We start from the raw sequence: 14,708 nt of genomic DNA, 5'->3' as shown, positions 1-14,708 counted from the left end.
TATGAACGTGTATGGGCAGGTACCCAAGGAGGCCAGAAAGGGCACCGGGTCCCCTGGAGGTGGCGTTAGAGGTGGTTATAAGCTGCCTTCTGGGTTCAGAGAACCAAAGTTAGGTCCTTCAGAAGAGCAGCCAGTGCTCTTGACTGCTAAGCCATCTCTTAGTCCTTATTGGTGCCTTTTGAAGTTTAAAGAGCCTTCAACTTTTCTCCACTGCAAGCCTCATTACTAGTCCAGATTTTATTTAGAAATTTGTTTTGTTTCTTTGTAAAATGTGTGGGTGAGTGCATGCTATGGCGTGTATATGGAGAACATCCATGGGGCCAGCTCTCTCCATCCTTACTGGGGTTCCAGTGATGAACTCTTGCCAGGCTTGTGCTGCGATGCCTTGGTCCCTCTGGGCCACCTTGAGGCTTGAAGTCTAACTACAAAACTTCCAGGCCATACAAGTTTTGCCTAATCCTTGACCACAATACGGTTTTTTAAATGGCAGGAGGGGAATGAGGCATGATGATTGAGTAACAATGCACGCTCAGCAGCTAAGGGGCCGGTGACAAAAGCACTGCATGGTGATGAGCCCGGCAATGCGACAAGGAAGCCAGTTAGAGGCCCAGAAGCGTTATCATATACTAAGTGTACCATGACAGGACTTGGACGAGAGGCTTGTGAACTGAAGCCTAAATGCACAAGCTCTCAAAGCCCTCCCCAGTGATGTAGCGCCTCCAAATAAGCTCTTTTAGAAAAACAGATCTCAACAAGAGGACGCAAAGGGATGATACCATAGATCACTGCGGAGGATGGAGGCAGCTGATGGCTTTTAACAGAAGCAGCAGCTCAGGCAGGTTCTATCAGGCCTGCCTGTATTGAAAATAATGGCCACTTTCACATGCATTTTACACACAAACTTATATAGTTCTGGCCTCTCTTCCAAACTGAGGTCTGAATTCTATCCTGGCAACACTACCAAATACTGACTGTTCCCTTTAAACCAACCCTTTGCCTTCCAAAATGAAGGTGAGTTTTCCTTAGTTTCACGGCTTTCTACACAACATGGAAAGTATTCTTCTTATCCATTTACTAGCGTGCATGCTCCACTGCTTGATAGGAAGGGGCTGGGTTGTTACTGTAAAAATGCCTGACCTCTGAACTCTAACAGTGATTCTGGGCTTGTGCCCTCAGATTCTGTTTTTGCCCTGCATTACTTTCAGGGTAGCACTTTTCTCTCCCACTTCCTGCCCACTGGGCCTTGAGGTGGAGTTTCCTGTCCTTACTGATACTTGCTGCTCATGTTCTTTTAAGATTTTATTTTAGGAAAGGTTCAGGAGGTGCAGCCTTCTGGGAGGTATGCCACTGGGTGGGCTCTGAGAGAACAGAGCCTAGCCCTGCTTCCGTTTTGCTCTGTTGTGTATCTGTGGTTAAAGACTGCCCCTGCTGCCACACCTGCCGCTCATCATAAAGGACTCCTACTGAAGCCTTAAGCCAAAATAAACCACCTTTTTCACCATTCAAGAAATGTTTACCTGTACGTGTATTTGCGTGAATATATGCCATTCGTGAGCAGGTGCCGAATCCTCTGGAACCAGACTCCCAGGCAGGTAAGAGCTCCGGGGCTCTGGAAAAGCAGTATGTGCTCTTAACCCTTAGGATTTTAGTTCCTGTCTCTGTGGAACACTACTCTAGTTGTGTCTTGTAACTGAAACCCACAGAGGATCCTTCCAATGTCTTGGCCACTGAGTTCCTTAGCTGTCTCTTCTGATAACTGTGTCTTTTGTTCTGAGTTCCACCTTAGCGACAAGCTTGTCATTACCAGTAAACAAAATCTGTGAGCTCAAATAACCCTTTAACTTCCATCTCTACCCTTCTTCCAGCTCCCTCCCTCACTAGTCTAGTACTTTATCTCCAATGATCTCAAGGACTATTACCTATGGAGTTTAAGTCATTTGGACAGTCAGTGTCACAAACATGTCTGCTACGTCCTTAACCATCCCCCATCATACAAACACACACCATAACTACAACATAATCAGATGCAACTGTGCATTTATTCTCTGTGCAAGAGAACGCAATGTCAACTTATGTTTTCTCTCTACACACACACACACACACACAGACACACACGTATTTTAGACTCACAGTTGCAGTAGGTAATATACATTACTCATATACCAGCATCTGCGAATCTCTCCTGTGTGAATCTAGACGGGCTCAGTATGCTCCCACTACAAAAACAGAAAAGGGCCAGATTTCTGTCTTTTGCAACACACACACACACACACACACAGCCAGCTAACACACCGAGCCTTGAATGTGAACTCAGAAGACAAGGGCAACAGCTGAGAAACCAGTCTAACATCAGCAAAGGAACCATACTATGTAACCACCCTGGTCCCTAACTTTCTTTAGCTTTCTTGTTTAATTTTTTTCCACCACTGACTTTTTTTTTTAAGAATGATACTGAGGGTGAACCCAGGCTTTTTGCATGCTAGGCAAGTACTGCACCACTGAGCTACATCCTCGTCTCTCTAATGGCCTCTTTACTGCTTAAGCTGGCTACATTTGTAGGGATTTACCACTAAAATTTTGTTAGCGCTTTATGAAAATTGCTGTACTGTCTCCATGTTGAGCAGCTTAACTCTCTGCACTACAGTGTACTGACACTCTTTGAAAGGCTTTGCTTCTCGTCATAATGCTGTAAGCATCTCACTGCTCCTGTTATTATGACCAAGACAAGCACTCCCCTCTCCTCCTCTTGTATACTAGACCCTCCAGTGTGTCAGATCTGTACAAGCAGCAACCTGCGCTGAAGGCCTGCAGGGCCGACAGAAAAAGCAGACTCCATGATATTCAACTGCTTAGTGGGGTTTTTATTTCAAGTTTCTTAGATGTACTCTAATCTCAGAAGTGGGTTATAGTTACAGCCTCTTTTTGGAAGTCAGTATCAGGGCTCAGATGCAGCTCAGCTGGCAGGGTCTGCTACCATGCAAAGGGCCCCGAGTTTGATCCCTAGAACCACATTAGGCTGGTGTGGTGGCACATGTCGGTGATGCAAGCGTTACGAGGTGGAGGCAGGAAGATGTAAAGTTCACAGTCATCCTCAACTACATGGCAAATTCAAGCCCAATCTGGGCTTCATAAGACCCTGCCTCAAAATAAAGAAACAGATAAATGAAGTCAGCACTAACCTTGCCAATAACGAACAGCTATTGAGCTACTGTCTAGACACTGCTGTGACAAGGCACTTTATGTATACTAATGATTAATAATCTCTAAAACAACCTTAAAAATTCCAAGCAGTACCGGGTACCTTGTATGTATCTGTATTTAGCTCCCTTATCCCACTGCTTTTTTAAAAGGCATGGTCAGAGCACACTGTCAAGCTAGCCTCAAACTCCTGATCCTCTTGCCTCTCTACCTTCCAAGTGCTGGGATTACACCCACGTGCCTAGTCTGACTTCTCATTTGGAATTATGGAACCTTCCAACTAGACACTAGATTATGTGTATGGGCTTTGCCTGTATTTACATTTGTGTACAAGTGTATGCAGTGCCATTAGAGGCCCAGGATGTTTGTTTAAAACTTTTTATTTAATGTGCATTAGTGTGAAGGCGTCAGATCCCTTGGAATTGGCATTACAGACAGTTGTAAGCTGCCATGTGGGTGCTGGAAATTAAACCCGGGTCCTTTGAAAGAGCAGACGGTGCTCTTAACCACTCATCTCTCCAGCCCCTGTTTATTTGTTTGTTTGTCTTTTAATGATAGAACTGAAAACAAACCTGCTAACCCTACTTTTTTGGGATATTTCATTGAGTCAAACTTGGAAGGGAAGAATATCTAATCTGACATCATACAAGCAAACAATTCCAATAATACTAAAAATAAGCTCAAAAAAGAAAAAAAAAAAGCTAAAATAGACTCAGTAAATGTTGGTTTGCTGATAATTACAAGTTACTTTACTTTTCTTTTTTGAAACAGGGTCTCACTAAGTAACCCAGGCTGGCCTGGAACTCACTATGTGGTATAGATCGGCCTTGAACTCACAGAGATCTACCTGCCTCTGCTCCTGAGGCAGGCTAAGTTTTGTGTTAAAGTAATTTGCCTTGCCCTTTTCCTCTCAAGGCTATGGATGTAATTGTCTAGCATTACAGATGACAGTTAAGTCTGTGATACCTGGTCCCTGCCTTGTTGACTGCATCACCTACAGCAGCAGGCCAACCATAGCATATCCCACAGAAGGCATTTCCTGAAACCTGCTCCTCTATAAAGATACTCAATGAAATCTCTACTATCAACCCATGAGAAAGTCTTGGCCCCTACTGAATGAGTACATGCCTAGGATAAAATTACGAGTGGCATTTCGCTTGATGGCAGAGAAACTTGTAGAAAAGGAGTCTGTAGTTAGTACCAGTTGTTGGAAGGTATTAAGGCTGTATTGTGTTTTGGAAAATAGGCTTAAAACCACAGTTCAAAATCCACGTAAGCTTAAGGGAGTCCTCTCTAGAACTCAGCACCTCCTCTATGAAGTGGGTGATGAAAACAGCATTGCTACCTCCTGGAACAGTTACTGACACACACCATATATGGCAAGAATGCACGGTGGTGTCAGCTAAAGAGGCCTCAGAAAATTTTAATTTCCTCTCACCTGGCTTAGTCTAACAAATTCAGAACTTTGGAAAACCCTGTTTAAAAAGATACAAAAAGGAAAATATTTTGGCTTGGTTTTGCAGTCTGAGAAAATTAGTGAAAAACTATTGCAAAGAACACGGCTGAGGGGTATCAGCAGGATCCAGCTGCTAATCAGGCCACAACTCATAACCTTCTTTCAAACGCCATATAACGGTACACAAAGTCTAGGTACACACCTTTAACCCCAAGACTTGGGAGCGGAGGAGGAGGTGGGGGTGGGGCAGGTGGATCTCTGTGAGTTCTATGTTAGTCAGAGATACACAGTGTCTCAAACAAAACAAAACAAAACAAAACAAAACAGGCTTAAGTCCAGAGCTATCAGTCCTATGAAAACTCAGGTGCCTTTGGACACTACATAGCAGCACTGAGAAGACCCCAATGTTAACATCTGGTTTACACCACACACACACACACACACACACACACACACACACACACACACACACACACACACACACGAATGCAGATGCCTATGGAGGCCAGAGCTGTTAATCATGTGGAGCTTTGGTTATAGGTTGATTGTGAGCTGTTTGTATGGGCTGGGAAATAAACTTGGGCCCTCTGCAAAAGCTCGTAACTCCTGAGACCTCTCTATAGGCCCCTAGTATTAATGTTTTGTTTATGTATTTATGTGATACTTAGCTTAGGATGACCTTGAGTTTCTGATCCTCTTGCCTCTACCCTCTGAGTGCTAGGATTTATAGGTATATACAACCAGGCCAAGCTTATCAAGTGGTAAGGACTACAGCTTGGGCTTCATGAAGCTGGACCAGCTCTCTACCAACCAATGTACATCCTCGTCCAGGCATTACTTTAAACTTTTGTTTATTGTTTATTTGTGTTTGGGTCTATGTCTGTGCATGTGTATCTGAGTGCCCACAGAAACCAGACGAGACTGTCAATTCTCCTGGCTCTGCATTACCGCAGCTGTGAGCTGCCCAACAGAGATGCCGAAGAACTCAGGTCCCAGCGTTCTCGTGGCAGTTCAAAATCATCTGTCCCTCCAGTCCCAGTGGTCCAACACCCTCTTCAGACCTCCATGGGCACCAGGCCTGCATATGACGTACAAACATACACACAGGCAAGTCGCAAGACACCCATACAGATAAAATTAAAAATCTTAATTTTTTTCTATTAATGGTTTTAGTCAAGAACAAAACCACAGTGATATAGAAAACCTAGATTTATTTAACTAGTACAAAGACAAAACATCATTAAGTACTCTGCAGATTTCGTTACAGATTATTTATTCTGTGACAGAAAGCTAATGTAAGAGGTGGACCTAACCTAGGAGAGTGTAACAGAGCAGACGGGAAATGAGGAGGAACCGAAGCTAGCACAGAAGTATTACGTCATGGTGAGGTATGGCTGAGATTTTCCCCAGGGGTGACCCAGAGTCAGCCCTGTAAAGGACTGTAAAGCCCCAAGTAAAGGACCCATGCCTCTGTGGAAAATGCTAGAGTCTGCTCCCTCTGAAGCCTTTATTTTTTTGTCTCAAGGGTAAGAGAGTTCTTCTAAGTCCCAGAGAGACATATGAGCTTCAGCACCTTTCTCAACCAGTCTATACATGGTGTAAGCGCTGTACATTTCAGCACACAGGCCTTCCAGCTGACAGACGTGCACACTGCAAAGGCAGGAAGTAGAGGCCACTCAGAAGATACCTAGACGAAGGAAGTTTGGGGTAAATAAGAAACTACAAATACCCGCTCAGTTAATTCACCTTTGTTAATAAAGGTCAGTCTCCCCTGCTGGTGACAGCTTGCTGTCTCATTATAGTTTATCTTGAGAGATGAGATTTGGATAAGGAAAAAGCCTTTCACCAGCCACACTCTGGAGTGGAAGAGGCACCAAGTTCTTGCCTACAGTTATAAGCAGAATCTGAAAGACAAAAGGTTTAAAGTTGTTACCACTAATGGCCACTATTCAGTGAAGCTTTGTAGGGTTCCAGACTTACTGTTGTATTTCAGTCCTTATAATAACCCTGCCAGGTAGCTACTATTATCCCGTATAGCAGAGGAGGTAAGTATGTCTATGCCACCTGCAGAGGTGCACAGGTAGTGTGTGCACATGTGCATGGTGAGCTATGATAACACGATCCACATGTCCTCTTGTGTACCCATCTCATGCACACAAAGGTCCATTATTTTGAAATTAGTAATGGTCATATGAACATGCTAGTCCTTGCTCCAGCTTTAAAAGCACATACAATTTAAATGATCAAAAATTACATTGGTTGGAAATCAGGTCAACTACTTAGATGAACATGAATAAAATTTATTAATACAGTTTTCCTTTGCTACTAAGCAGAAAGAATAAAAGGGGCAGAAAACAAATCAGCAGCTCCTTAGAGAATCTGTAGCAATTTTATGGTCATTTCACCATTATAAAGAGTCCAAGAATCTTTGCAAAGGATTGCAATAGCATCCCACTGTGTAACCATTAGTGATGTGCCAAGTGACTTTCTCATGACAGCTGTGAACAGAATAATACCTCAACAGCAGGCTGACAGACACAGCCCCTCCCCCCAAAAGCAGCGATCAAGAATAAGAAAAGAAGCTGGGTGCGGTATTACACGACTATAACCCCAGCACTTGGGGAAGCAGAGGCAGGGGATCTCTGTGAGTTTCAAGGCCAGCCCGGTCTACCAAGCAAGTCCAAGACTGCCAGGGCTACACAGAGAAACCCTGTCAAGAATAAGATGAGAAGTGGCAAAGGTGATTGTACTGGGAGCAGGTGGTTCTCCATGAATAGAAAGATGACATTAGTGACCTCTGCAACTGTGAGCACTGAAAACTACCGAGCACCAGTGAAATCAGCCACTTATGTTGGCAGAAACACTGCTCACTACAGACTACATCAAAGAAGCAAAGGTGCAAGGAAAAAACTATTTATGGGAAGAGAGATAAACCACAGACTCACAGGATTTTACTTTTTGGATAGCTGTATTAGACCCAATTGTTATCATTCATAGTTAGTTTTACAACTGCAATAATTTAGAAACACTGAAATTAAAACAAAAAAAATTATGTTATGTGTATGGGGTATTTTGCCTGTGAAAGCCAGAAGAGGGTGTCGGATCCTCCTGGATTTGGAGTTACAGATGTTTGTAAGCTGCCGTGTGGGTGTTGGGAACTGAACTAGGGTCCTGTGTAAGAGTACCCAGTGCTCCTAACCCATGAGCCATCTCTGCAGCCCCAACACTGATAGTTTTTAAAGGCTTGTTTTCAATACAGACTAGAACAAGTGAAAAGTTCCAATTTCCAAGTAAATAAAAAGACAATGATCACTTAAGTTCAGAATGAAATCTGTACCGGAAGAAAACAAGAAACAAAGAGAGGTTTGTTTGTTTGTTTGTTCCCCCTTCAGTGCTGAGAACTGACCAAATGGAGGGTTGGAGCACGCTAGGCAAGTGCTGGAACCCTGAGTCACAATCACAGCCCCTGAAGTATTTACCCCAACAGGGAACAGGGAGGGTCCTCACAACATACCTAGATGGTCAGAGTCAAGTCAAACTATGTGCCTTTCTGTCTTGCTACACTATGCGCTTTAATAAAATAAAAGCACCTGGAGAGCACCTGGTCAACGGCTGGGAGACAGCAAGTGTTCTGAAGAAAGGAAAGAAGGATGGACATTATTCCAGGGAAGGAATGACAACAGTTTCACAAGAAAATTTTTTTTTTGCAGACTGTAGAAGAGGGCTCCGCAGCTGCTAGTCCTGGACCTTCAATTGCCTAACAAAGTGCAGCCTAACTACTCACACTGGGGAAGGGTAGTACATTTCTCAGGGTTCACACACCAACAAACACTCAGGGACAAACTTAAGGCAAAGCTCACCAGAATGTGCCAGGAGACAAAACGAGCAGGGAACCAGTATGTCGGCCTGAAGGGCAGACAGGAAAAAACTCAAGGATATAGTAGTGGCTGTTGGGTGACTACAAATGGTCTGGTCAAATCATCCCTAACCATTAAGGTATACAGGAGGGACAGGAAGACAAGATTAGAATGTCTTAAGCTCAGTCTGGAATTACTTTACTGAGCAGAAAAGCCATACGGTGGAGCAAACCATAAACAGGGCCCAACTAACACAGCTGAGAGAAGGTGACTCAAGAGCAGACCAAGACATGCTCAAGCTGTCCTTCCTGTATGAGCCGACAGGGAGGTCTGCTTCTGAACAAATGCCTACCATCAATTGCTAATCTCATACATTTACTTATTCTGTGTTGTCCATGTCTCCCTTCCCATGGAATGCCTGGCAGATGTTAAACCCAGTAATACAACATCTACAAACTTTGATTTCCTAGGGAAAAACTATGTAATTTATTATAACCACAGATGGGCAACATTTCTTCAAACTTATCTTTAAGAATTCTCTTGAATTCTGAATTAAAAAAAAAATCAATCATTTCACAGAATTTTCAGGTTGTGACAAAAAAAGAATAAGCTACTCACTGTATAGCAGCATAAACCGTCTTCAGTGATCAACATCTGCATCCTCAAACTGTCCAGCAACCGTTGGTGTGGTATCTACCTCCATGCCATCTGAACAAAAAAGGATTGTTAAGTAGATTAGACAAAGATGACAGTGCCCTCTGCTGGCAAGAACTACCGCGTAACTCTGGGCATGGTGGTGCCTGCCTTTTAGTCCTAGCACCTGGGAGGCAGTCAGGCCTCTGAGTTTGAGGCCAGGCTATCTGTGCAGGAAGTTCCAAGCTACATGTGAGACCCAATCTTAAAAAAGAAAATAAAAATAAATAAAAAATGGATTTTAAGATTTGGGCATTCTGTCTTGTTTTTGAAACAGGGTTTAATGTAGTCCAGGCTGTCCTCAGTCCCTGACCTCTACCCCCCATGTGCTAGGATTGAGGGATGTACCACCATGCCAGGCTATCTCACACCTGATGCCAGGCTACCTCATACCTTCAATTCCACTCCTTCTATTCTAAAAAGAGACTGAAAGAAAAATGCTAGCTGTGGATTTAAGTAATGTTAAAACCGGCCATACACTTAATATTTACTTTGTAAATTCACAACATCAACACACAAATATAAACACAAGAATACAAATCCTACTACTCCTAGGTGGGAGTCAATTTGTGTCTTCCCCTCCTTTGTTTTCTTTAAAAATGTTTTTGGAATGTTTTGCTATGTAGCCCAGGCCGGCTCAAATTCCCAGTGTAGTTCAGGCTCAGCTCTCAAGTGCTACGATTATAAATATGTGTCGCCATGTCTGGCTGTTAGGAATTTTCAAATATATCAACTGTTCATTCTTCGCAGAACTGTGTGAAGTATTTACTGTTAGACAAATACTAGATACAACATGGGAAAAAAAGAAAAAACAGCAGCAGAATTTTATCTCTCCATTATCATCATCTCACTAAAAAGGTATAGGATGAAGGCTGAAGAGATGGTTCAGAAATTAAGAACACTAGCTGCTTTTTCAGAGGACCCAGGTTCAATTCCTAGTACCCACATGGCAGATCAGAACTGTCCATAATTTCAGTTCAGGGGGCCTGATAGCCTTTTATGGCTTCTAAGAGCACCAACCATAAAAGTGGAGCACACACACTTAAAAAAAAAAAAAAAAAGTGTGGAAGTGTGGGAGGAGGACAGAAAAACAAAACAAACAAACAAAAAAAACCCGTGCTCTAGAAGGAAACATTTACAGTTACTTTCTCACTCCTCAACTCTTCACCTGCCACAAACTTCTACCTAAAGACCCCCGGTATCCATCGCCCAGACATGTGGATATTACATGCTGGGATGGGACAATCACTTGAGCTTACTATTCTGAGACTAGCACGGGCAATATAGTAAGATAGTAAGACACAATTTTTGCCCTCACCAATATCCCAGAACTCCAAGAATCCCAGGTCAATATGCTGTATGCATGTGATACCGATCATATCATTATCAGAGAAGTGAAAGTGCACCAATAGAGAAAAACAAAAACAAAAAACTAAAGCCACTTCAAGAATATCCTGTAGTTATTAAAAAAATGAGTGTTAGCTTGGTGCAGTGGTGTACATCTTTATTCCCAGCACTCGGGGAGGCAGAGGCAGGGGGGATCTCTGTGAGTTCCGAGGCCAGCTTGGTCTACAAATCAAGGCCAGGGCAGCCAAGGCTACACAGAGAAACCCTGTCTTGAAAACCAGAACCAAACCAAAACCAAACCAAAGAAATAACCCTCCCCCCAAGTGTTAAGATGCTGCTAGAACATAAAATATTAATATATACTAAACACATAAAATCCAAGAAGTGCTTATGACAGTGGTAGGCACATTATTTTTGTTGTATGATGGTTTATTTAATCCTCTGTCACTTATCAGCTGTTTGACCTTAAGTAATGCAATCTTTCTGTGTTTCAGTTGTCTAGTGTGTAAAGTAGAGATCATAAACTTATCCAACGGAGTTCTTAGAAGAATTAAATGAGTAAATATGCTGGGTGGTGATGGCACACACCTTTAGTCCCAGTACTAGCAAGGCAGAGGCAGGTGGATCTCTGAGTTCAAGGCAAGCCTGGTCCACAGAGTTCCAGGATAGCCAAGCCTACAGAGAGAAAGCCTGTCAATAAAACCAAACCCCAAACAACAAAATGAGTAAGTATATATAAACATGCACTAAATCCAGGTGTGGCACATAATCAGCTTGAGGTTAGAGAGTAGAGCACTGCTGACATTAGGCAAACAATGCATCCTTTCAGAGCTACAACTGTATAATGGAGGCTTGAGGAACGAATCAAGCAGGCAAAAGCGCTGGCTGTGCAAGCATGACACCCCGAGCTGGCTCTGGCCATGCAGGGCTGAATGTGGTAATCCTAGCACTCCTATAGTGAGATGGACATAAGAGGCACAGATGGGAGAATCACCCCAAGCCTAAAGGCCAGCCAGCCCAGGGTATGCAGAACAGAAGCAGGAAGAGACCCTGCCTCAACGGTGTGGAAAGCAAACACTAACTCTCAAGTTGTCCTCTGAGAGTCACACATGCACCTCCAGCCCACGTGCACAACCTCCTCCTCCCTCTCCTGCAATTAAATAAATAATTAACGAGAAAAGAGCCTATTGCTGAAGATACCAATCCCTGAGTGACAACATGAAAAAAATCAACTTCATTTCTCTGGTTCACTTTCATAATTCTGGACTGTGTTATCCATCTTAACAAAAGAGAAAAGTAACTGACAGTCTTGCTCAGCTGTAAACCCTGAAAGCGACAGTAATTACTGGCCTGGCAAGAAAGGCCACTGGTGCAATAATGGCATGAATGTTAAAGGAGTAACCACTCTTTCTGACTGGATTTCACACCTGTTCCACAAGATGAAACTAATGCCTCCTACCATTAACTGGAACAAGAATTTGTGGATGGGTAAGTCATAGGCTCTAGCAATGAACCGACTATTATGTTGCTAAATAGATACAGTCAATTCTCTCCTCCCACCAAGTACTTTTATGCGCTGGGCATCTTGTTGGTCCTATACCATTTGTATAGTTGACACAGTTAGGGAGGTATGGGTGAACCGGAGACAAAACAACAGCAACAAAAACATTCCCATTCTAGTAATTCTACATGTGCTTCCTACTTCCTTGAAGTAAATTGTGAAATTTCATTGTCTTTTAGTTTCTAAGAGAAAACGTTTCTTTAAGATTTCCCTTCTAACCATTTGCTCACTCTGAAGAGAAAGAGCACTCACCTTCATAATCTCTTACTGAATCTTCTGTTCGGACTCCTGCCATGTTATATTGGCTGCTCACAGACTGAGAAAGCATTCCTTCTAATCTCTCCAAAGTGGCTTGCCCTTCTGCTGTTAAATGGGATAGTCCTTCTTCATAGGTATAAAATGTAGGGATGTCCCCTTGTCCTTGTTCTAAACAAACAAAAAGCTTTTAAACTATTATACAACAGTTGGAAAAAAGAAGATGGATAATAAATGATGCATTTGATGAAAAGTATAGGCTTCCAGGTAGTCTTCCAGTATTTATCAATAAGGCCATTATTTAAGAGTGCCAAAAAGAAAAGAAAAAAAATGTCCCTATCTTTGCTATGAGAAACATTTAAAAGATAAAAAGCCAGTAAATACTAGTTCCCAGAGAATGGATTTGTGTAAAAACAAAAAGAGGGTGTTTCTAAAATTAATGAATCCTTTATTATTCCAAGGTGGAAATTTTACAAATGAACACATTAATTTGATACTGAATAGATTAACTTGTGTTAAAACAAACAAACAAACAACAATAGAAAATCAAGCCAGGCAGTGTTGGCACACTCCTTTAATCCTAGAACTTGGGAGGCAGAGGAATGTGAATCTCTGGGTTTGAGGCCAGCCTAATCTACAGAGAGAGTTCCAGGACAGCCAGAGTTACAGAGAAACCCTGTCCCAAACGAAACCAAACGAAACCACAAAAATATAAAAAATATAAAAAGGACAAAACACAAAACCACTTTAAAAATCTGTAAGAGATGAGTATATATTTATCTGTGTGAGAATATCAGAAATGGGTATTCCCAGACCAGGAACTGGGTTCATATGTAGGAAAGGGCTTTAGATACCCAGATTGGTATGCTTAAAACCAGAGGGGAAATGCAAAAAAACGAACAGCCTATGCCTCAGGCTATAGCCTATCAGGCAACTGAATGCATCCTGGTCTGGGAAGGCAAGGGGAAATGAAGGATGGTTCTGGGGAAAAGAAAATTACACTGGCTGTAAGCTGTTTCAAGAAATGTGTTGAATAAAGTGAAATATCAACAGGACTCTAGAGAGATGACTCGGTGGCTTACAAGCATTTGCTATTCTTGCAGGGGACTGGAGTTTGGTTCCGAGCACCCTGCTGGCAGTTCACAACTGTAATTCTAGTTCCAGGGATTCCAACATCCTTTTCTGGCCTCTGAGGGAACTAGGCACACGTGCGGTGCACATATATAAATCCAAGCACAACACTCATACACATAAAATAAACAAATTAAAAGAACAATTTTAAAGAGATACACATCAACAGGCTTCTCAATGGGTAGAGAACAGGCAGCCTCCTCAGCCTAAAGTAGTATGCACCTGACTACCAACTTCCCAGTTATCCTTTTCTTTCCCATTTGTTTCTATTAACCACTCCCCACCCCCAATAATCTTATTGTTGTTTGAGCTTGAGAAATTAATTCGTTTTTCCCATTTGTCTGCTGAAAGGGCCCATACACAAAGTATGCCAATGTATCATCCCCTTTATCCATCGTACATTGGTTACTTTATGGAAATAGAGAAACTAAAATCTTGTGCCCTTAGTACAACTACATGGGTAAAAGGAAACACTAAAACCAATACTAAAACCCAAGTCACTAACCATGTGCTTCCACATCATACTCTTCTCCATCATAGTCATCTGAGTCTTCATCCTCAGGATCCGGATGCAAGGCCTGGCACTCACACATTGCAGTGAACATCGCCTCCACTAAAAAACGTTAAATTTTAACTAACACTTTTTTCCAGTGAACCAGTTTTAGAATAACTACAACCAACACCACAAAAATTTTAAAAGCAGACAAAAGATTTACTAACCTAATATTTATAAAATCTGCAAAATTCAAATAGAAATTCATTATGAGAAGTGCACAGCCTACTCTAAAAGTGCCAGAGACAGTGAATAAGTCACAAAGTAAGTCATTAAGAGAGCTCTTCATGGATGGTTTGATTTAAGGAAAAAAAAAAAAAAAAGGTCAAGCCAGGTGTTGTGGCTCATGCCTTTGATCCCAGCACTCAAGAGGCAAAAACACATGGATTTCTGAGTTACAGGCCAGCCTGGTCTATATAAGTCGCAAGATAGCCAGGACTATAGAGAGAAACCCTGTTTTTAAAAGAAAGGAAGGAAGGAAAGGAGGGAGGAAGGGAAGAAGGGAGGGAGGGAGGGAGGGAGGGAGGGAGGGAGGGAGGGAGGGAAGGAAGGAAGGAAGGAAGGAAGGAAGGAAGGAAGGAAGGAAGGAAGGAAGGAAGGAAAAGGAAGGAAGGAAAAGGAAGGAAGGAAGGAAGGAAGGAAGGAAGGAAGGAAGGA

At 42.5% G+C, this 14,708-nt stretch overlaps 1 protein-coding gene across 2 annotated transcripts in view; it reads right to left on the bottom strand.

The window, feature by feature from the left end:
- Positions 1–5,848: 5,848 nt before the first annotated feature.
- Positions 5,849–14,708, bottom strand: part of Clns1a (chloride nucleotide-sensitive channel 1A) — a 23,729-nt gene continuing 14,869 nt past the window's right edge. For both annotated transcript variants that reach the window (XM_055623303.1, XM_055623304.1), the window contains exons 4-7: positions 14,004–14,111; positions 12,365–12,538; positions 9,130–9,219; positions 5,849–6,558 (exon numbers count right to left, since the gene is read on the bottom strand). In XM_055623303.1, the coding sequence (XP_055479278.1) occupies positions 9,152–9,219; positions 12,365–12,538; positions 14,004–14,111 (350 nt within the window). In that variant the 3' untranslated portion in view covers positions 5,849–6,558; positions 9,130–9,151. The remainder of the gene's footprint in view (positions 6,559–9,129; positions 9,220–12,364; positions 12,539–14,003; positions 14,112–14,708) is intronic.

This window comes from Psammomys obesus, unplaced genomic scaffold (assembly GCF_907164565.1).
Source record: "Psammomys obesus unplaced genomic scaffold, mPsaObe1.curated_primary_1811, whole genome shotgun sequence".
Taxonomy (NCBI): domain Eukaryota; kingdom Metazoa; phylum Chordata; class Mammalia; order Rodentia; family Muridae; genus Psammomys; species Psammomys obesus.
Note: the sequence above shows the minus strand (reverse complement) of the source record. Positions and strands in the feature narration are given on the sequence as shown.